At 35.3% G+C, this 24,069-nt stretch overlaps 1 protein-coding gene and 1 long non-coding RNA gene across 3 annotated transcripts in view; one reads left to right on the top strand and one right to left on the bottom strand.

The window, feature by feature from the left end:
- The window catches only part of DIP-alpha (Dpr-interacting protein alpha), a 52,230-nt gene that overhangs the window by 23,773 nt on the left and 4,388 nt on the right, over nucleotides 1–24,069 (bottom strand). The window contains exon 1 of one of the 2 annotated variants that reach the window (XM_017174560.3): nucleotides 2,355–2,530. The exons of the other annotated variant lie outside the window; for it this stretch is intronic. Coding sequence (XP_017030049.1) covers nucleotides 2,355–2,463 — 109 coding nt within the window. The 5' untranslated portion in view covers nucleotides 2,464–2,530. Of the gene's footprint in view, nucleotides 1–2,354; nucleotides 2,531–24,069 lie in introns of those variants that run through there. 2 annotated transcript variants of the gene reach the window in all.
- On the top strand, nucleotides 4,477–6,634 carry LOC138929197 (uncharacterized). The gene is made up of 3 exons (XR_011445650.1): nucleotides 4,477–4,822; nucleotides 6,014–6,259; nucleotides 6,566–6,634. It is a non-coding gene; the product is annotated as an uncharacterized lncRNA (long non-coding RNA).

Here is a 24,069-nt window from a genome sequence, read left to right as displayed (position 1 = left end):
ATATAAAAATAAATATATATATATTGGATTGAATAAAAAAAAGGTTTTCTAAGAAAATTTAAAGTTTTCTTGAGCTGAGGCAACCATAAATTCGTGTGGTCTTTTTGGTCCTTCGAGCCGGAGTGTAGATCCTCCGATCGCTGGTTCTCATCCAGCTCAAAAGATCATCACAGGTTGAAAAGTATTTTAAACCTTGAGGAAATTTGATAAAGGAAAACTGGTGAACTTGTCTTGAGCTAAAATAGTATGTAAAACTTTCTAATCACATTTATAATTATATTCTGCTTAGATCATTCATAAAACATCTTCATTTTGTATGATACAATTTCAAAAAAACAACTCAAAATATAAGCAAGCATACGTTTAAATGAAAGCTAACTTTTGCCACATACTGTACAATCTGATTGAACCACTTTCAAAGGTACTATCTGGTGGATGAGTGAGTCAATTAAATTGCCATTGAATGACCAGTAGTCAGTGCTCAGTGTTCAGTGTGTTCAGTGTGTTCAGTTTCCGTTTACAGTGTTCGATGTTGGCCGTTGTCTTTGTTTATTTATTTATTTGTTTACTTGTTATTTATACGTTTTAATGCCAAATGGCAATTGGCGATGGCAACAATGCGATGTGCATGCTGAATGGTGGCCATGACAGTGCATTAAGCAGACTCCGGCAGCTAGCGGGACATCAGATGCCATTATTAATCGCTCATCCACGCCCGCCGGCCAAAGCCTTTTCACTTTTCACTTATTATTTTTTTTTTTTTCTGCTATTTCAGCGGGGGGTTTAATAAACTCGCATTACGGCGAAACAATTATCAAGTCGGTTTGCGTTCAATTGCCCGCCGGAATGCGTCCGTCCGGATACCGTTATCCGTTTCCCGTTTCCCGTGTACCGTGCTTCGTTCGTCGCTGCACAACACTGATTACAGGGTTGCAATCTGGCGGAGAAAGTCACCGATAAGCCAGCGATACATTTCATAAGCCTTTTTTCAAAAGGATATAGAGGAAAAGTCAGTGTCAGATCTGATTGTATTTTAGCATTTTCCTTATTTGAATGGGTTGTGATTAAGGCAAGTGGCAGTTGGGGGGTTAACTTGTATTTTTTATATTGGATTTTTTGTATTTTATGTAGTTAACACCATTTTTAGATAGCATCAGTTTTGTTATAACCATAAATACAGTTTTAGACGTTTCCCAACACAAATTTCAAAGCTGCCGTCAGGCAGAAAATGTTGCTCAATATTGTTTTCAAGTTCTTAAAAAAAAAACAACTTCACTAGAATTTTAACTATCGATATTTCAAAATGTATCATATTTAATAATGTCATATTAATCACAAAAAGTTTATATAATCAACGATATTAGTATATCTAAATGCTATATTTTTAGATCGTGATAAAATGTATATTCCTTTCTTATTTTCTCAAATAAAATTATTTTAGCTAAATTTAAGATGCTTCCGATTATTTTTTAAAGGCTTAAAATAAATGTATGTTTTAAATAATCATCTTACATTTATTTTATTCAAACTATTAATCAATTTATTGCTTTTGGACGACATCTTAGTTTCAATTAACTTTTGGCATTGAATATTTATTATTTAATTTATGCCACACAAAGTTTAATTGTAGTAAACATTAATTTTACTTTTATGAAATGTATTTTTATGTTTTTTTTTTTAAGAAAATTACGACTGAAAGATTTTTTTTACATAATTTCATTACTTAAGCAATCACAAATAAACAACTACTAATTTTAGGTTTAGGCAACATTTGAAATAATTGCTTAAGAATTTTATACTTTTATTTACATATTTAATAGAAACATTTTTAAAAACGATTAGCCTAAAATTTAAAAGTCTCTGGGTTTTAAAAATCAAAATTTTGTATAAAACATATGTGTTTTAAATTAAAAATGTGAAAATAGTGTTTTCTGATTAAATAAAGAATTATATTCCAAGATCCAGATTCAAAAATAAGCACAAATTTTGTTTTTAAAGCTATTATATCATTTTTCATCATATAGGATATATCACATATATGCTCTATATGTTTCACCGACGCCATGAAAATGTTGTTTTCAATATATTCTTGATTACTTTACTTCAAGTAAGGTTTAAAAAAAGGGAGAATATTTTAAAAGATCATTTAACGAAAGATGTTTTAGTCCCACCAAAATGTTGGATTTATTTCCTTTAAAAACTATTTCTTGATATTACACAATCATGACATTTTGCACTATTTAAGCGGATTTTAGCAAATATCCCTATTTTTTTATAGCCCAAAGGTAGATACTCATTTTTGCCACATATTATACTTTAGATAATCGCTGCCGAGTCTGTTCCGATCGGTTTACCTTCCATGAGCGTTACGACGACCAGCAAGTGAATCAGCATTTTGCCATTCCGATCGATCTTGGCGGTTTGAAAATACCGTTTTCGTAAGCGTTTCGCCGTGACTCGCATTTGGTTATCAATAATAACAATTCCACGGCGACATTTGCGATCAGAGCGAACGAAACAGTCTCACAGCACTTAAAAAATTCAACAACAAAAAAAACAGTGACACAAATGTACAGCTAGTAAGAGCTATTAAAAATATTTTTTTTTAATATTTTTAAAATATATTTTAAAATATTTTTTTCTGGCAACTTTGCGAACTACCGAACGGGGACAGCCTTCGTCAGCGTTTGAGCTCCGTTTCAACCGTATTTCAACCAGCCGACAGCGCCGACGTTGATCAACTGAAATTGTGAAACCGTTAGAGGCTGTGCAGCCTCCGAGACGAGCGTCCACGAAGCTGAGCCGAGGCAAGGCGAACGAGAGACGAGGAGTTCCGAGCGCTTCTCGTAACCGTTAGCCGTTGGATACTGTAAAACCGAAGTGGATAGCCGAAGGCACCACTAACGAACGCTGGTTGCCAATTGTCGAAGTGGATGTTCGAATCGAACGCCGTCCACCATGTGCCGAACGTGTTCCACACACCAGCCACGTGGTGGAACGTGTGGCTCGAGGATAACAGCGGGGAGTGCCGCATGTCCGGCGCAGGCGCCCTATACGCCGGAGGAGGAGTGTCGTCCGCATTCGTCCTGACAAATGGTACGACAATTGCTACAAGCTGTGGTGGCATTTGGCCACCGCCTGGCGCAACTTCATCCTGTGGCCAGAACCAAAAAAAAAAAAAAAAAAATTCTGCGCCAGTTTCGATGGTTTTAGATATTAAGACAGAGGTCTCCTGATGGTTTTCTCGGAGTTCTTTGAGTTGCAAAATAAACCGTGTCTAAGGTCAGTCATATAACGATATTTGGGGGAACTGGTGAATGGGAAATATTTTCATAGTAAAGGTATGATAAAGGATAAAGGATGATATTTGGTCTAGAAAAGAGGATAAGAGTTTCTTTAAAAATAACAAAAAATTAAGCATTGAAAACGGAGAAAAACAGAGTTTAGAAATTATACATATTAATGATATATGTCTAAACAAATCTATAACCTTCCTTAGTTCCATCTGCTTCAGTTTTGGTAATATTCCTCCGCCAATTACTTGGTTCCCCGTAGAATATACAAACATATATCCATATATAACTCCCATATATACATAAGTTGTCCATTTTCGTGTGGCCTCCAGCTGACATTTGGTGGTTGATCAACCGCCCAGCTTTTCCTCCTGTTCACGCCAGGAGGCCCCCTGTTCCCCCTCTGCCCACCGAGCGTCCAAAGCTCAAGCGCTTCCAGCTTAGCAACGCTCACCCGCTCTCCGCTCCTCGGTATTCCCGATCGCACGCTCCCGTGTTCCCGATCGTCGCTCGCCTCTAGGGACGGCTACGCCGCTCTAATTCACGGTTCTCCCGCTCTTCCGCTCTCGCGCCGTTAAGCTGGGCTTCTCGGCCGGCAGCGGGCCCTTAGGCTAAGCTAAGTTTAGTACCGAATCGACTGCGACAATATATGTATGCTACGGGCACTCCGCCGACGTCATTTTTCGACCCCCGAATTTTCTGCGTTTTTCTACTTCGTGGGAGAAACTTTTATTGATCCTTTTGCGGAGGATTTACCAGCCACCCCACTCCTAAACACCTCCCATTTTCCAGGAGAAACTTTCCTCAGAGTTGAGCGCAAAAAAAAAGTTTCGAATTGCATTCTGCATCCTGTCAGATAAGCAGGGCGACACAATCCCCAATCGAAATCCCAATTGACATAATTTTCAATATTTCAATGTCGGAAAATAGGAGAAATTGCCACTCGAATTTAATTGAACTTTAACTGTCAGTTTTTACGCTGCAACTTTCGGTTCCTGCGGGAACCTGCGGGAATCCTTGGACCTTCGATGACAGGCCACCAGACCACCAAAGTCGCTGCTGTCAAAACCTGCCACAAAATGGCTTAATTATCCAATAGACGAGGCCAGAGAGAGATTCGGGATGCGTATTTAACTTGTCAGCGTGCTGCCAGTCATCTTAAATTGTTGGCGCAGGCGGCTTCTAGTTTTTCCCCGGTCTTCTCGGATGTGTCTTCAACTTTTCCGCTAAATAACTCAATTACGAGTTCGCTGATGAGTTTTTTGAGAGGGGGCAGCAGCGGTGTAATTATGCAATTATGCAATTTTTACCACCAGATTCGGTTAAATGAATTGCAGCTGCTGTTCCCACTCCGACATCAGCGCGGAAAATTCGCTGCAACAAATCAAAGTGCGATTCTTTGAATGCGACGACGACGACGATGAAAACTTTTCCGGCAATTATCCGCAGAAAGCGTGGGGGGGGGGGAAATATCTCTTATGCAACGCAGAGAAATTCAAGAAAATCTGGAGCACTAAGCGGGATAAATGGTATTATTTTTGAAAGGTTATTATTACTTGGAAAACTATATTTGGTGGCTGATCAACTGCGAGTATTTTTTGAAAAATTTAAGCCTGTTTTTATTATCTAAATTACAATTTAACTTTGTGTTTAACTATTATCATTGTAATAACAATAATAATACAACTTGTAATTAATAATTATAGAATTTTTTAAAATTTATATTAAAAATTTTAACATATAATTTTAATATATATCAAGTAATTGAAGTAAAGTTAACCCAAGTCTAGTTTTTCCGCACTAAATCACTTGAAACTACACAGAAAAAACGCCTGCAGTAAATTCAACCAATTTCACAGTCAAAATCATGAGTTGATTTTACTGTAAACTACAGTATAACGACGTAACGCGTTACATCCTATGACTGCACCAACAACAAAACACATTGACTGTACTTTACTGTAATTCAACCCACAAAAATAGTATATTCAACCAACGAAATGTTGTTCTATGTAGTCTTACCTAAATAAATCAAATTACTTTCCAACCAGCAAACTCTATATTTTTTATTGGCATTAGCAGCACTTAATTGGCTTATTAAATTATAAAAACAATAGACAAACTTCTCAGGCGAAGAAACAAACCTATTTATGAACAAAAGGCTTTCAATCAAGGATCTCAAAAGTCAGGCAACAATTTTATTTTGGTATTACTAACACTTATACAAGTGCAGTATGTCCTCGCACACACACACACATATATATATGGTTAACTAATCCTAAGCTTTTGCCACCGCTCCTTTCGAAAAAAAAACTTCTAGGACAACGAAGAAACCAAAACCAAAACTTTTGTTTCTAAAACTCGTGTTCCAAGTCCTTGCCACACACACGCATACAAGGAGGGAAGTTGGGGCCAGGTGTGTGTGAATTTTGAATTTGAAAAACCCTTTGCTTCTCCCTCTTTGCGACTCTCTTTCTCTCTCTCTTTCTGGCAGACACCTGCTGGAGCTGTAATAAGTATGCAGCGTCTACAAAGACAACAAAGCCGATATCCTGGCATATCCTGGAATTTAAAAGTGACAAAGGCGAGTTGCAAAGCAGCTCTACTTGTTTTTTTTTCATATTTAATATTTACTTAAAATATTTTTAATAATATTATAACATTTATAATATAATTATAAATATTTTTTATAATATTTATAATTTTTTTTTTAATTCTAGGTCCTTTTTTGGCCCAGAACCTTAACGTTTGTTCTATGGTTGTTAGGTGCTAAAGCAGGCGAAAGTTGGAGGCCATGTAGACAAGGACAAGAAATAGGAGGAAGGACGAGAGGAGGAGGGTGGTGCTGGAGGGACACGGCAGGAAGCAGCTGCATGTGTCGCGTACGTGTGCCGCCCCAGCAAGGACAACAACAACAACAACAACAACAATGGCAATGCGAACAAGTGACAACATTGTGACCAAATGTGAGTATGAGCATTGGCGTAGGTGTGCATGTAGGGTGAGTGCTTAGGTGTGTGCGGGCGTGCACGTGTGTGTATGTGTGTGTAAATCGCACATTTCAATTTGCATGTGTTAGCGACAAACTTTTGATAAGTGTTACTCGCCTTACACAAAGGCAGGGGTGTGTTGGATGAGGAGCGACAAGGCATTGAAACTTATTGTCAAACACGAGCAGGAACCATCACTTCCTCCCTAGTCCCTCCTCCTCCTCCACACACATATGCAAATTCAAATTCACACACTTACACACACATATCAATATTTTTCAGACATTACGTGCTCTGAAAATTTCGCACATCTCCTTGGGGATCGATGGATAAATGTGGAATACCATGTGGCAAGTATATTATTGCAAAAAATTTCAAATTATTTTTTGTTGATTTACAAACAAACAAGAAAAAAAAAATTAGGAAAACTTTTAAGGAAGAGAAAGGAAAATGGAAATAGTTTTGGGTGGAATATACATATCTTAAGAGGAAATATCAAAAATGAAAAAATCTCATAAAATATAGCGCTCAATATCTTTCTCAATATATATATCGAAAAAATCGTAGATTATCGATTTTTTTGATTAAAAATATCGTATATTTTTTTATATCGAAAATATCTTAGATTATATCGATTGTTTTTTATCAAATATATAGGAAATATACATACATATTTTAAAGGGAATATCAAAAATGAAAAAATCTCATAAAATATAGTGCTCAATATCTTTCTCAATATATATATCGAAAAAATCGTAGATTATCGATTTTTTTTATTAAAAATATCGAATATTATTTTATAAATTACAAAATATCATAGATTATATCGATTTTTTTCTCAAAAATATAGGAAACTTTGCCTTGTTGTTTTTATTAATATTTATATTTGTTATTCAAATAAAAAATTTACAACATTTGTAGTATTGAAATTAACAATAATTTATAAGGTTTTAACCAGTTTTTCCTTTTAATTTTTAAATAATTAACTCTTATTTCCAATTAAATCTGTCTTGACTGAATTAATATTCCAAAAATTACATAAATATTTAAGCCGAGTGCAAACCCTAATCTTCCTCTAATATTGTACATAACTTTATTGTAAAGTACATCTATATATATATATATATTTTATAAATATATATATTTTTATATTTTATAAATACCTATATATATTTCCCAACGCCTAAAGCCAAGTCGAGTATCATTTTGATAACATTTCTTGTAGAAATCAATCAGTTGCCTTGATAAATTGGCAGCGCCTCAGGCCTCCGTGTGTGGGCCAACTTACATAAGGTCACCGACGGATGTTGTGATTCTTTTTCACACCACACACACCCACAAGGCACACCCACAGTTGTACCCACTAACCCCATTCCGTTTTTATTCCTCTTTTTCCCTGCCCATAAGCTCGGGGTTTCCTCCTCTCGTTGAACGCTGCAGGTTGATGAGTGCTCCTGGTTATCTGGCATCCATATTCCCATGTTAACTGTCGCCTTTGGCGTTCTCGCCTGTTGACTAACTGCCTGAAGGGGGGTGTGGGGTGGGGGTGTGTCCTTACAAAATTATGAACATATCCTGTGAATTGAGGAACGTCATCAGGGCAGACAAAAGGCAAAACAAATTGGGAGCAGAGAGGGAGTAGTTCTTCTCACATGAAAGTGACTCTGTTAAGGTTTTGGCGTTAATTTTGGGCTTTGAATTTAATTAAATTTCTGAATTTTTATATTTAAAATTTACTTGTTGTTTTAATGTAAATTTAATTTATATTTTATATTTTAAAAAGATTTTCTGGTTTACAAAATAATTTTAAAGCATACAAACCTATACTTTAACCAAATTAAATTCACTTTCTTGGTGTCTCCTGTTTTCTTATATTTTATTTCTTTTTGGCTTGGCTATTTCTCTGTTGTTTTTTGGCAGCACTCATGGACCACTGCTGCAGCGTGAAAACTGTTGCACACCCCGCACACCCCACCCCACACACAAACACACACAGAGACGACGTGTTATCTCTCGGCTGTGCGTCATTTCACAAGAAGCAGAGGCAAAGGACCGCAACAAAACAAAATCTGACAATAAGTGTGAAAATGGCGCACCGCTTTCCACCATTTAGAACCCCCTTAGCTGCCATGCAAAACTAAAAGAAAAATGTTTAAATATTTCCTGCTTTTTATTGTGGTTACATTGCAGTCCCTCTCACTCTCCAACCCCCCTTTCGCTCTCTTTCTGTTTGCAAAATCAAAAGCTAAAGTGAAGCTGCAAAAAGAACAATAATAACAACAAAGAAGAAAGTGCCACTACAAAAAAATTTAAAAAAATGAAAAAGACGGATCAGGAAGCAGAAGAATAAGGTGTCCTTTGGAGGGGTAAGAATAGCAAATACCCTGGTAAAGGGTTGTATATGGAGAGGAAAAACCACACAAATAAGGCACAAAATATTAATATCAAAAATGTAACTTTAGTTTATAAACATTTAAGAAAATTAAAAACGGGAAAATAGGCATATTCTTATTGAAAAATTGCAGAATAATTAATAATTTAATTAATTTTTCGATATATAATAATATTAATAATTGTGCCATCCCTAGTAGAAATTAGAACGTATAAAAATAGATATAAAATATATTTTTAAGACTATCACGGCAAAAACTATTATAAAAACTATCTGTATTTCTTTTTAGTGATTGATTTCCCTTTAAATTTAATTTCAAGTCTAAAAACTTTATATTTATAAATAGAGGGTTAAAAGCAATAACATTTTTAATTTCTTAAAAACCCTTTAGCATTTTTATTTTAGGGAAAATATTTCAAGATTTCCAACTTATTCACTTACAAATATATTTCTAGGGTATCCAAAAGGCTCTAAAAAATATATATCTGTTACTGAACTATCAGCAGAGAAAGATGAAGCAGAACAAAACGGGAGCGAAGCATAAAAAATAGCAATTCTTTCCGTGCAATGCTTTGCTTTGTAGTGCTTTACACTTTAATAGCAAAAATACATTTTTTAAAACCAAGCAAGAAAATAAAATAAATATTTCAAAGACTTTTATATTTATAATAATAATAAAAAAAATAAAGATATTTCTTGGGTTTTTAAAAATTTATATTCGTTAGCAATTTCTAACTTTTTTTGCCAGTGTAGGGCCTTGGTCGTTTACTGTTTACTTTTATTGTTGCTGCTGGCCGCGGTGGCGCTCGAAAAATATGAAAACTTTCGACAGGAAACAGGAAACTGATAAGGGCATTTTTGTGCCGTTACCCCGTTCTCCACTATCTCCCTCACTCTCTCTGTCTCTTTCGTCCCGCCCTGCAGCTGTCTCTTTCTGTCCCGTCCCGTGTCATTTGCTGTTGCTTTTGGTGCTTTGAGCGCTGTTTGACGCCCTGTTTCTTCTGCTCCTCCTGCTGCCCAGCGAACTTATTGTGCGAGATTTATTTCACGGCCTTCAGGTACAGTGATACCTCATAAAGGGGGAAGTACTCCCTAGAAACATGTACGTTTTTAACACAAACAAATTTATTTAGGTAGAATTTTTACATAATTATTTTTAAATTATTTCCAAACTATTTTTTAAACAAAATAAAAAAATAAAAATGTATGATTTTCTCAAGTTTTAAATAAGAAATATATATAATAGTATTTAATAAATTAGTTTTTCTTACTTTTTTAAGTTTTAAATAATTTTAAAAAAAATTTTAATTACTATTTCTTCAAGTTAAGAAAATATAAATAAAACAATTTGTTTAAAAATTAAATAATTTTCTAGCTTTCTTCATTTGTAAATGAATAAAGTAGTAAATGAATAAACAGTAATATGTTTCTATTTACTGGAGCTCACTGTACCTTCCGTTTTATGTTCGGTTTTTATGGAAACTAAAAAAAGCTGGCTGCAAAAATATGATCTCTTCGATGCAACCTCCACTGTACCGTGTTAGTTGGCATCGTTAAGCTATGGCCACGCCCCCATGGTGACATGAGCTCCCTCTTTCAGAGCCCCAACACCCCCTTTGGGGATGCCCTCTGCCTGTGGTTTCTTGCGGCGGCCGCTTGCCTTTTTTTTCGCCCCCTTTGGGGACAGATGTTGCAGCAATGTTGCAAGTTGTAAGTTGCACAGTTTTATCAACTTCAAAAAGCTTTAAAAAATATAGAGGAGAGAAATATGAATACAATATTGTATTAATTATTAAATATGTATATATTTTAGGCTGCAAGAGACCCTAAAAATACTGCAAAATTAACGTAAAAAAATTAAAAATTGCGCCAAGTTATAGGAAAATAAATAATGAAATTGAAAATTAATAACTAGCAATAAAAAATTTAAAAAAAATTTAATTAAGTATGTTTTAGAATAATAAAATAATTCTCAGTCTTAGTTTCAAATGTAATAAACCGATTCCCCAAATCCTTGGTATTTCCCGCTCATCAGCATGAACATTTTCAAGGCCCAAAGACAGAAGAGACCCATCAATGCCTAGTTGGCGGGCTTAACCCATGATGGGGGCTTAACACCTGGCTGGCCAAGGGGCTTACCTATACGGGCGGGGGACTTCAAAATATTCGAAAGGCTCAGCGTGGCAAAGCTGATTTAATTAAATAAGTCATCTGGCATCATCTGAGGTTAAGCCACGCGAAAAGTCATTCCATTTAGGGGGTTAAGGCGGCTTGGTGGAAAATGGTGGGTGGATGGATTTGCCAGAGGGGCTGTTAAGGGAGACCCTGGTTTAAAACAGAAGAAATCTGCTTATTTAAAAAAGAAAAGAACAAAGAAGGAAAAAAAAAACACTTTTCAACAACAGCGGGCGATGGCCAATAAAGGTCCTACGCGCTGCCTCCTTTGCTCTCATCTCTTACTTTTCGTTCTTTTCCCTATTTTACCTCTTCTTGCCACCCACTTTAACCCCCTGGCCACCTGTCCTTGCAACATAAAAACACGACCATGAATTAACGTTAAAACATGGCCAAAAAGGCAGGGCAGCTTCGGGTTCTGTGTATGAGAGAGTACACTGAAAAAATGGATTTTTAAATTATATTATTTAAATAATATTATTTTATATTACTATGAAAATTTATAGATTCTTTAGTTATATTTTTAAATCAGTTTAAAAACTTTTAAATAAACGTTTCCCTTTGAAAATATAATTTAATAATATACAAAAAAATTCCTGCTCTATTAATTATTATTTTAAAATAATTTAAATTGTTTTTAAGCAGAATTGAATATCAAAATGTGTGTGTGCGTGTGTGAGTGTCTGTATGTGTGTGTGTGTGTGGCCACAAACAAACACATAAAAATGGCCTGCTCCGTTCGAAGGACACTGGAGTCTCGCCAACCGGCGTGAAAATCATTTAATTTACAACACGAACACGACGGGAAATGGAAGGAAAGTGGGTGGAAAATGTGTGGAAAATGATGGCGGGGGAAAAATGAGAAACCAAAGAGGGGGAGAGTAGGGACAGCCACAGAGGCCCAGGCGCACAGACACTCACCAGTCAGGACAGGACAGGCCGGGCCTAACAATATGAACTGAGTTTTCATTTAATAGACTGCAAGCGCTGGAAAATGGCATAGAAGGAGGAAAAGCAGGTGCACGAGCACAGATAGCCAGTGAATCGAGGCAGCGGAGAGGGGAAATGGGGGGAAAATAGAGGCAAAATAGTGGACTTTGCACAGAATGGCAAAGCTAAGCCACGTTATGCGGTTAACTAACAGTGCCGCAAAATACACTCGCCCAGCCACTTGGAACCCGTTGAAAAGCGAAAGTGCTTGCTATCAGCTGATGCCAGCGATTTATGCCACAGCCCACAAGCCAATAAACATTAAACGGGAAGGAAAATATGACATAAATTTAGAAGATTTTCTATTCGTAAATATTGATTAAAAGAAAGGTTAATAAATCTACGGCAAAACTATGGAAAATATACTCCTTAAATTTTCCTTTTTGTTTTCCAACTGTTGCATCTTTTGTAATACTTCATGTGAGTGAAAAAAACTATTGAGAAAAGCCTTCAGGAAAAGGTAAACAGCAATCACTGGGCTTAGGCAAACAATAAAAGCTGACACTTAAGCGGATTTTCCTGAGACTCTGGCATTATATCTCCCCCATAAATATATGTATATATATATATATATATTCCTGTTTTTGTAAGCATTTATGTCAATATTTGTTGCAGGCATATCGCAAGCAGTTTTCCCGCTTTTCTACCAAAATCCAAAAGTAACCAAGAAAATAGAGGGCGGCATTGAGAAGTCTGTGCAAATATTTTAACGCATTTTTTTCTGTATTATTTTCATTTCCACGACACGTTGAAAGGATTTACGCAGGGAAAAAGAGCAAATAAAAAAGAATATTTATATATATCAAAAGACGAACTGTTGACGTGTGTGTGTGTTTGGGTCAACGGGAGGAAAATGGAAAAGCAGGAAAGCTGAAATACAGGCCAATTCAACGCTGGATAAATATTTGCCAGACGATGGACACCAACAAAAAATCACAGAAAGGGGGGTTATAAGCGAGCAAAGGCGATCTCTCTATGAAGGCTGATTCCCTGATTCCGAAAAACACTTGAGAAAAAATAAATAAATAAAAAAAATATTTAATAAGTATTAATACATAATATAATTTAGAAAACAGCAATGATTTTTTTTCCTTATTATTTACCTCAAAAAATAATAAATACCTATACAGGCTCTTAATAATTTTTTTGTATTTTTTTTAGCTTTCTATTTATTTTCAGTGTTTTTCCTTATAGACCCCTTTTCAGCCTAGGCCCCTTCCCTGTGCCTCAGTCGCTGCGTGTAATATCAGGGATTCAATAAACACTTCAAACATAAACTTGACGATTTATTACAACTGAATGGGCAAGCGTCTGCCAGCAAGTGAAAATGTCTATATATGCAGGCTGAAATGCACTGCAAGAAAAACATCATTTGAACTACAGTATTTTTAAAAGAAATAAAAAATAAATTTAAACAAATTGAAATTTATATATATAATTATCACGCGAAGTTATCCTTTTTATTTTTCAAATTTTTTTTTATTTACTCTAATATTTAACTATTTATAATAATTTATAATTATTATTATAAATTAATTAACCAATTATTTTATTTACTATAGACTCTTAAAATTTTTTTTAGTGAATCTAGGCATTTTTTTAAGCTTTTTATATTTTAATTACTTCGGAAAGATTTAAAACCAACAATATATAGTCGATGGCCCTGTCTTAGTTTTATAAACTATTCTAACATTCAATAAAATAAAAAAAAATAAAATAAATAAAAACCAACAATAATTTACACAAGTTATTTATTAATTTCCCTTTTTATATTATTATAATTTTAATAATACCCCTATTTTCTCTCTCTGCACCTGTGAGGATATATTTATGTCAATATGCCATGTGACAGTTTGCTGGTGTCTGTCGACTAGTGGCAACGCGATGTTCATATACGCAATGAATTATTAATTCGTTGTCCCGGGTCCGGGTCCAAGTCCGGGCCCGGGTCCTGCTGCATTCCGTAGCTGTAGCCGTGTTTGTGTTTGTGAACCGGAATCGGAATTGGAGTCCCTGCACGTCGTCATTTAACTGCTGACAAATGATAAATTTATTATTTACCATCCCAGCAGCAAAGGGCGGGGATTTGGGGCCGAGCATTTGCTAGATTAAAATATGTTTTAATATTTGCCTTCGTCACACTCCAACGGAGCTATGCCACGCACACAGACAGACTCCCCCACACGTGACAAGGCAACCTTGGAGCCACATACCAACCCACAACCCACCCACCCTACATACTCTCTGTCCTTGGAAGCGCCTTGGAGTGCGATAATCACGCGCATTTGATTAATTACCCGTGTCGACGGCGCTGCTTAGCTGAGTTCCTTCAGATTTGGATACTGTTTATGCCTGTATGGCAATGGAATTGAAATTGGTATTAAATTATATAATTTAAGCTACTTTAAAAATCACACGAGTTTTTAAAACATTAAAAAATGTGTCTAAAAGTATGCAATCGATTTTTTTAAGGTACCAAATTAAGTGTATATTCGGTATTTAGGATGTAAAATGTTACATTTAACACCCTTTTAAAGGTTTTAAAATCGGAAAACGAATTAAACAATATAATTGCTTTTCTTAATAAGAAAACTGCTTTTAAAACCCCCCAAAAAGTGGGCTATAGTTTCTTATTCGCTCTCAGCTTTCACTTTCCCTTGTTGGTGTCACACACACTTAACCCCATCAGCTAACCACACTTAATTCTCAAGTTCAACACAACGCTGTAAGTTTCCTTATCGGCAAAACAAGTGCCGCGAAAAGTTGCAACTTTCAACCTGAGAGCTAACGGTAATCGCCGTCCTAACGTTTGCGTGCACTCGCACGTCCTTACGACCTACAGGATTTTCCCACCCCCAGACACAGAAGGTTTTCCTCCCCAAACTCAAGAAATCCAGACACTCGCCGCTACGTGTCCAACTGTGAATCCGTCCGCTTAACGCTTTCCTTAATTGTCACACCGCTCTTTACCGCCCTCAGATTTTCCACCGCCCCTTCTTGATCACCTGTGTGATAAGTAGGCAACTTTTTGCGTCGAACTCTTTAAGGAAAAAAGGGATTTATCAAGGGGAGGGAGAAAAGTATGTCAAATATTTTAAATAGTTTAAGAGACCTTGATAAGAAACAGGAAATTCTCATTTCTTTTTTGTACTATTTATTTTTACAATTTTTTATAATATTTAGAAACCAATAGGGTCTTTAAACTCCTTCAAAAAAGTGGGTAAAAATCTGTAATATCATTTTTGAGGTTCAGAGTTCAGTGAATATGTATTTCTATTTTTACGAAGCATTATTTTGTACATAAAACTAAACTCCCTCTTTGTATTTTTTAACAAAGAAAATATATATAAAAAAAAAACAGATGCCAAAATTAACAAAACGAAATCAGGTCAAAGGAAAAACTCTAGCAAATGTTGAAATGGTAAACAAAATATAGCAAACAAACAAATAAGCAACAAAAAAAAGGACAGAACGTTATCATAAAACGATTTTCTCACTTAAAGGAGAAAAGGGAAAGAAGAAAAAAAAAACTTAAATTATTGCAAATCAATTTGGCGAAGGGGTCCAAGCAGAAGTTGAAGCAGCACCAGATGTGCTGCTCGGGAAAATCAGGGGGGAAAATCGGTTGGAATGGGGGCCCGAGGCCTAGACAGAGGCTGCGAGACCCCGTTATTACCCCACGAGTTTTTTTTTTTTGCTGGCGCAGCCATAAAGCACATTTTATTGAGTTGTCGAACTTAAGTACCAACAGCAACAAGAAGTAGCCGAAAAAAAGTAAAGGGAAAAATAAGAAAAACTAAGGACAAGAGCAGCAGCAGAGGTCTGGAATTTTTGGGCACGCATGTGGTTCGGTGGCCCTTTTTTTTTTTTGGATTTTTTGTAACGAAATTATACTCTTCCTAAGACATATTCTATATATTTAAAATGTTCATTATTTAAATTTCATTAATTTAAATTTATAAAGAGATTAAGCTATTTTTAAAGCCTATTTAGTCAATAATAAAAATTTTTAAAAACAATAATTCTTTTTATAATATTTAATCATTTAATTATCTTTTAATTAATATAAAAAATTATTATTAATATGTATTTAAATATTTATAATTTTATTTTATATATTTTTCTAAGAAAAGAATCTTAAAACTCTCATAACATACCCATATTATTTATTTTAAACATGTTTAGAATAATATAACAATTTAATAATTTTATTTACATTATTAACTTCAAAAACAACAATACAAATATTCTTAAATAACCAAAAAGTGTATTTTGAAATTCTTTAAAATATCTTCTGTTTATTTTCGGCTCTTTTCTGTTTTCGCAATGTAGGGCAATGTGGCGCATAGACGGCTCAACAATATGCCAGTCCTTCGGTAATGGGTCCTGCTCCCCTTTCCCCCGTTGCCCGCTAATTTTCCATGCCCCCTGCCCCCCTTCCACCTCCTTTTCCTAACCCCCAACCCAAATTGCAGCACACAGACACCCACGCAGACAAAGGCGATTGGCAACATTTTGGCAACACGAACACATGGAGCTCTGGCTGTCGATAAGTGTTTGTGTTTTGCACTGAACAAAAATGTGTCACTTTATAAAAAATGGAAAAAATAAACTATAGATTTTTTAAATGGGAAATTTAGCATGTTTTAATAAAGCTTTCAAAGTGTTTGAGGTAAATTAAAAATTTGTAAAATAAAATGTTTAATTAAATTAAATAATAAACAAAATATTATTAAAAAATATTTTTTTTTAATATATATATGTATATTTGTTTTTTTTTTCAATTTAAACTTGACCTAGAAACCTAGAAGAATATGGCAAATTTAGCTCGCTGCTAACAAACCATTTTAAACATATATTATTCTTTAAATATTCTTTTCTTAGTGTAGTCACCGCATTGAAGGTTTTATTCTATTTTTGCTCCCTAGTTGGAAGCGTAATCGTTTACAGCTGCTCGAATGCGCAAATAATTTGAAAGGAATGTGCCCCCGAATGTTTATATGCCAAGAGCAATGACAAGCTTTCCACGAAAAAAAAAAACTTCCGATGCAATGCCACCAGAGCACACTGTGCATAGTGGTTTAAAATTAAGAAATATTTAAAATTTTAAATATTTAAATATTTAATTAAAGAAATAAATACTTAACAAAACTACGAACCAAGAAGAACTTGTATAAAATGTTGTAAAATAAATTTACAAATTAAATAATTTTATTATTATATTTTATTTAAATAAATTGTACTGTAGATTTTAAGGCAACCTATTGCATTGGTTGTAAATATACATATATGTTATTTTAGTTATATATTTTATATATTTAAAGAAATAAGTCGAAGAACAAAAAAGACAACTAGCACACTCTGCTGTTTCTGATTTAATAATGAATCTTTTTTAATAATCCTTAATTTATTATTATTATATTACTTAATTTTTTCCTGAACTAATTTCATTTTGATAAATACCTACAAATTTATTTTCCAATTTCCACTGTCGTTTTTATATATATTTATATATGTCTGAACTCAGCGCTCATTAGCACACACCCAAACACACATTCCAGTGTTTCCCCGTCCTTCTATATTTTCTCTGCCAAAAAAAAAAAAAACAAAATAAGTAAATAAAAAAAAAAGCAAAACACACATTGCTCCGTCATAAATGACTGACGTCAGTTTGAAGGAGTCTTTGCCGAAGGAAGAGAAAGGAGCAAAGAAGTAAACGAAATGAAAATAATACTTGGAGAAAATATAATTAATATTTGTTTAAAAATATTTAATATTAAGCCATATTTTATTTACAAAATTCTAGATTTTTAATTAAATTTAATAAAATTGTTAAAAATACAATAGTAAACATCTTTAATTAAATTTAATAAAATAGTTTAAAATAAATTCAATTTAGAAATTAAATTTAACCAATTAAAAATAAATAAAACAAAATTATTAAAAGTGTTTTATTTCCCTTTTAAACTCTTGGTATTAATATATTTTAAATATATTTTATTTTATTTTTTAACCAACTAAAAAATGTTGCCAAAATACCAATATTATCACCAAAATTCTGTAAAATGTATACATTTTTTCAACGAATTCTCAAGTGACTATTTCGCTCAGTGAACGACAGCTTGGCCGTGGAGCATTTGCCACCATCGAGCTATTATTTGATCATATTTAAAAAGGAATTTTCGGTGTTGTGAGTTTTCTTTTTATTTATATTTTTTGTGGGGGCGCCCGTTTGTTACTGCTTGAGCCATCAATAATTCACTTTCGCTTAAGAGCCAATTAGGGGGAGCAGTGCCGTAAGTAGTGCGCGGCAATGGCAATGGTAACCAGTTGCGGGAATCGGGGTCACCACATGTGCCCCCCTTTGGTGGTCGTAAATTTGACAGTTTATTAATTACAGCTGCAATTAGGAAAGAAAAGGGGTTTTGCTCCGCTATCAGTGCAGCTTTTACTGCCGGCAGTTAAGTTAAGCCACCTGAGTTTTTGGCCAAAACAACTTTTCTGCACAAAGCGAGGACACTTTAACGGGAAACGCGATACGCTTGTGTTTGCTGACTTTGTCAGCAGCTTTATAAAACAAAACAGGAAGAACTTTTCTAAGCAAAACTTTACGGGGAAATGGTAAAAACAGGTAAAAACGAGGTGGTGCCCCATAGCGGATAATTTCCTCAGTAAGTTTTAATGAAATTTTATTTTACAGTTTTATATATATGTATATACCGAAAGGAAGATAATACGATTATTTAGGTTTTATAAATCGAAAATGGAAAATATTGCTTTGAAAATATCGTTATCATTGAAAATATATTCATAACCTTATTTTTAAGAATATATTTTTAATTTTTTAAATTAATTATATCTTTAAACCTACATTTTTAGTATCAAAAACGTCCCCTAATGTAAATGTAATATTTTCTGTCATCCTTATTTTTTTATCTCTATTTTTTTTTATATTACAAGATTTATAAATTAACTTCACCATTTCTTGGTTCTTTTTATATTAGAGTTACAAATTTGTATTTATGCTTTTAACAAAGAAACCACTAAAAGTTAAAGTCATATTTTTAATAATTTCCCTTGAATTCCTTAGTCTTACTGACACAGTTAGCAGTCACCAGTCTCCTCTTTCCCTGCTCCAAACACCAGTCACCCGTCACCAGTTATCCCAATTTTATATCCGGGGGTCAGAGGTCACCCCTTGCCGGCGATTAACAAGTCCCCCAAGAAGGGAAAACAAACCAGAGCAACGGCAAAAAAAAAAAGCTGCGAAACGCGCCTGGCATCAGACATCCGACATCAGACATCGTACTTCAGGACTCTGGACAGTGGACATCTGATATCGGAGTGTTAGTCCCGGCACTCAAATTCAATTGCATAGCGTTTTAGTATGCATCAAACGTTTTACAACTATTTTTCTTAACGCATTTTATTGGCGCTTTGGGGAAGCCCAACGGTCATGGGGAAGTGTTTTCTGGAGAGGGGAGGGTGGCTTCGGGTGCCTGGGGATGGGGTGTTGGTCCTTCATTGTGGGTGGGATTGTGCGGCACGTACTCTATTTAAAATGACACGCCTGACGACCTAATGGTGGTCAGACCAACATTTACCCTGTAAATTCTCGAACAAGGGGTTCCTCTTTGTGGTTTTTGAGGTTTATCGGTTTCAAAAAAAATAAATATCTCAAATACCTATCAATACATTTTTGTCTAGTTTAGAACCTAGATATTACAATCAAACAATTATTCCAAATTTGCCTTTATTTCTAGCATTTCAGATACATTTTGGTAAAAGCGTTAGCAGGGGATATATAAAATCCAAAAAAAAATCTCCTAGGATATCTCATAGTCGAGTTATGTTGGCCTAATTTTATAAAGGGATACTTGTTTTTGTTTGGGCCCCATCTTTTCTCCTTTTTCCCGCCGGCGCTTTTCTTTTGAGCATTGTCACATTGAAACCGCAGTGACGAAAGCAGCAGAGAATAACGCTCGTTGGGGGAGTTGGCAAGGTCGTGCATGGCATTTTCTATTAACAGACATGAAATATAGCAGAAACTAAGGCGAAAAGGGAGAGAGATTCCCACAGAGTTTATATTTTCCCCCTTTTTTGTTATTGTTATTGGTCAGCCAAAAAAAAAATAAAGATAAAGATAAAGTCAATAAGGAAAACGCACTTGGAATTTCCAAAATATATTTTCCAAATGTAAATTGTTAAAAATTGTGTCCCAGTGCCATAAATATTTGCATCAACCACAAGAATTTTCAACCCCAACCCCAGCACAGTCTGCGTGCGTGTGCATAATTTTGGGCGACACTGTTCCTTTATTGTCCTTTATTTCCTTTACGACAAAGGCGCGACGTGTTTGTCATAACTAAAATTCCGGAAGCCATAAACAAATTAGGTTAAATGCAAACAATAACAAATTGATAATTGTATTGTTTTATATTTTTATATTTCTCGATCAAAACTAGTTGGGAATTACAAGCCAAACACTCGCTAAATTAAAAAAGAAAGATGCGTAAAATACATAGGTTTTTTTTGCAATCTCCTTTTCTTTTGTCAAGTGTCAAGCGACATTTCACACAATTTTATGAGAGTATATATGGAAAAATAGACAATTTTAATACAGGGATAGCAAGTCTAGAAACAGAGGGGCCTACTTAAGCAAGCCAAAGATAAATTCTCTAACTAAAAACTAACATATAATTTAATGAGACTATATTAAATTCAGCTTTTCATCTTTTTTTGTTATTATCATTTCCATTTTAATATTTTAAATTTTTGTTTAATCTTTTTAATACTTGTGCTCCCGAGACCTCACTGTATCTATGGCAGGAACTACTTCCGCAAATGCACTTGGTGCCAGAGAGTCCCTTTCGTCTGATGTCGCCAGAACCCAAACCAAACCCAAAAGACGCACAAAAAGCAGGCGAACAAAATAATTTTGCTTAATTCAACGGCAGCGCAAAGAAATAACTGAGCGTTGAGTGTATTACGGGGGGAATCCCACGTTAAATAAAGGATAAAAAGGCAGAGAGCGTGAAGATGCCGCTGCCGGCTTCCTGTGACGCAATTAGTGCAACATTGTTGACATTGTTTTTTGTTTATCCTGCGCTTTTTTGTCGCTCTTTTTTTTGTTTTTGCTCTGGCTGCTTTTAGAGATTCAGAGAGGGTGCATGCCAATGCCACGGGTCAAAGGGCAAGTTTAAGCTGACTTTAAAGTGCTTTTGGTTTCTTTACAATTTGGTTATCCGCTTTTTGTATAATTTTTTCCCCCAGAAAGAGGAATGAGTGGAAAAAGACATGTCAAGCGTTCTTTCGTGGCTCAGCTTTTGTGTTCACATTCCAATGTTTCCGCAGTCTTTTTCTACATTTTAAGTTGTTTCCAATTTTTATATTGTTTTTTATATAAAAAACATTAGCAAACTCTTTTACTTGAAGATTGATTAATAAATTAAAATATATTTAAGCTTTCATTTTAAATTTAATTTCATTTTCCTGATCATTGTTTTTTATTTATTGTTGAAAATTAGTTTTTTATTCCCAATTTTTTTTTTATATACTCCATTTTACAACTGTTGCACTTCCTTTTGTTCCTTCTGCTGCTCCACTTCTGCCAGAACTTCCATTTTGTTGCGTTCTTTTCCGCTCGTTCCCCATTCCATTTCTTCCCGTTCCACTTGACTTTTAATTTCTGTTCTCCACTTTCCGGTTGCTCGGAGTCGAGAGCGCTTAGCTGATGAAGCCATTGTATAGGATTGGACCAACCGTAACCCATTCCAAGCCATTCCCACCCATTCCCCGCTGGGCAGGCTCTCTTCAGTTGATTCCACTTTAAGGCCAAATCAGGCGTAAAATGAGCGAAGCTTTAAAATTTGAATTTTGTTGTTACACTCACAGCAGCCTTCCTTCCCTTTCCCATTTCCATTCTTGTTGGACTTCTATTCATGCATACGGAAAAACTGGCAGCTGGAAAAAGCATCGAGTTTTCTTTGGCACATCATGAGAGAGAAGAGGCAAGAAGGGCATGGAGCAAATTAGGGGCAGCTGCAGGGCTAGAAAGCAATCAGAAACAACAAAAGTAAGGGCCAAGAACTTTGAACTGAAATTTATAAATTCGAATACGAAAAGGTTAAAGGAAGGTGGGCGGTGGAAAAATAACAACAAATTCCTGGCAAGTGTCTTTCGATAACAAATCAATCAGCCAGGGAAAAATACATATGTAACTACTACATATATATTTTGATGATGATTTAAAAATTTAAATTTAGTTCAAACAGGAATACATATTGTATTTTAAATACAAAATAGCGATCACTGGAAGAAGCTTCTTCCAGTGCACCTCACAAGTTTGTTTTGTTATTTGATTTGTTTTTTTTTTTTGGATTTTTTGCTTGTTTTTTTCTCTGGCTCAATGGCTTGTGTTTGCCGTAGCAGTGGGTTCGATAATGCGGGCCCATCCCCGCAGACATGACATAGGCCTTGGACGACCGTGTGTACATTGGCTGTGTTTGTGGTCACGACTCTTCTTAGCCGTACCAACCATAACTGTTTTGCAATTGCTTTGCTCAACTTTTTTGCTTTCGCTTTCTAACTTTGCGTCTCAGATAAACCTTTCTTTTCATAAGCGTTTTCCTTGATCAGTTTTTTCTCAACGTTTTGACATACATTTTCGTAATCATTTGTTTTTTACCACAATTAGTCGGGAACGTGGCCAACCCTTGAGAACTGTGAGGCGCCGACCGCCGAGATACGTGGCCGTATAAGTGTTATTTATTCGCATCAACCGCTGAATAAAGACTTGGGAATCGTAAAACCGCTGTTTTGAGCAAATTCAGAGAGCCCCAAGGGCTGAGAGCGAGTGAACGCTACGTCAGCAGAATCAGAGAGGCCAGCTAAGCAAAGCGAGCAAGCGAAAAACTACCCTGCCCAAGCCGGGGCTTGCATACCCTTGCCAACAATCGTTTCAGAGAACAACCTAGAGAAGGAAAATAGGAAAATTATGTTATACAAAAAAACATATTAAATGAATTTCAGCTATGTCAAAACAAAATTATAAAACATTTTTAAAGGGTATTAAACTTTGTGAGAGAGCGTGCGAGGCAGATTCAGCGTATTAAGAGCTTCATTAGAAGCTTGCGCAGCCAACGGAAAGAGCAAGAGACAGCGTGTGAGAGCTTAAAAGCAGGAGAGAGGGCGTGAGAGCAGCGTAAAAAGGAGATGAATCAACATAGTAATATCACGAGTAAAAGAGATGCAAGGCGGTAGTGAGAGTAACTAGTTCTGTGCATGAGATCGTACAGCTGCAGTTTTTATGCAATTTCACTTTGTTTTTTATTTTTGTTTTTAGTTTGCTGCTGAGTGAAATTAAAATAAATATATGACAAACTAAATTACGATTTCAATAAGTGGAAATGGGTTTCCAGACAAATCAACACACTTGATTTCCCCAATGAAAAAATATATATTAATCTATTAATTTCATATTTTTGCTTGTTGATATTATATTTACTATTTAACGCAGACATTTTTGCGTAGAATTTAAGCAAAGTTGGCATACATTCAAGATATTAAAAATAATTTAATGAGTGAGCACTTTGTGAGTGATCAATACCCATATCAGTTTCTGGTCAAAGTTTTACAAAGTTTTTGGTTAAAAAATAAAAAATGACCAAAACTATTTTCGGGGTTTGAGGCCTTGACCAGTTGGACGTAAACCGCACAGGATCGAAAGGGAAAGTTGTGGTTCAGAGTCCAACAAGCGTTTTTAATTGATTTCCCAACTAGAACTCGAACTTTTCCACACACAACCCGGCGGCATGTGTGTGTGTGTATGAGTCTGAAAAGTTTACAATAATTTTTAAACATTCAATGGCCGCAACTAAAAACGCCAAAAACGATTGGAAAAAAGGCTGGTGGGGGGCCGGGTGGATTTTCCGGGAGTTCAAGGGGTTACTGTCCGTTCGGGTTTTCAATCCACAACTGAGACCATGCAAAAAGCGATGACAAAACAGAAAATCGGAAGGAAAGTGTGGGAGGGGGGGAGGCGATGAATGAATGAATAAAAACTTTTGCCCGGAATTTGTCTGTTGGCATATTTTGAAAAGCAGTTTTCCAAAATGCACACACTCTTATGCATGTACATATGTATGTGTGTGTGAAGGCAAACTGGGAGTTCAAAGTTCAACGCATGATTGTGAAAATGGGATTGCCAAAGTTGGTCAAACGGGTTGGG

Source organism: Drosophila kikkawai, chromosome X, assembly GCF_030179895.1.
Source record: "Drosophila kikkawai strain 14028-0561.14 chromosome X, DkikHiC1v2, whole genome shotgun sequence".
Classification (NCBI taxonomy): domain Eukaryota; kingdom Metazoa; phylum Arthropoda; class Insecta; order Diptera; family Drosophilidae; genus Drosophila; species Drosophila kikkawai.
Note: the sequence above shows the minus strand (reverse complement) of the source record. Positions and strands in the feature narration are given on the sequence as shown.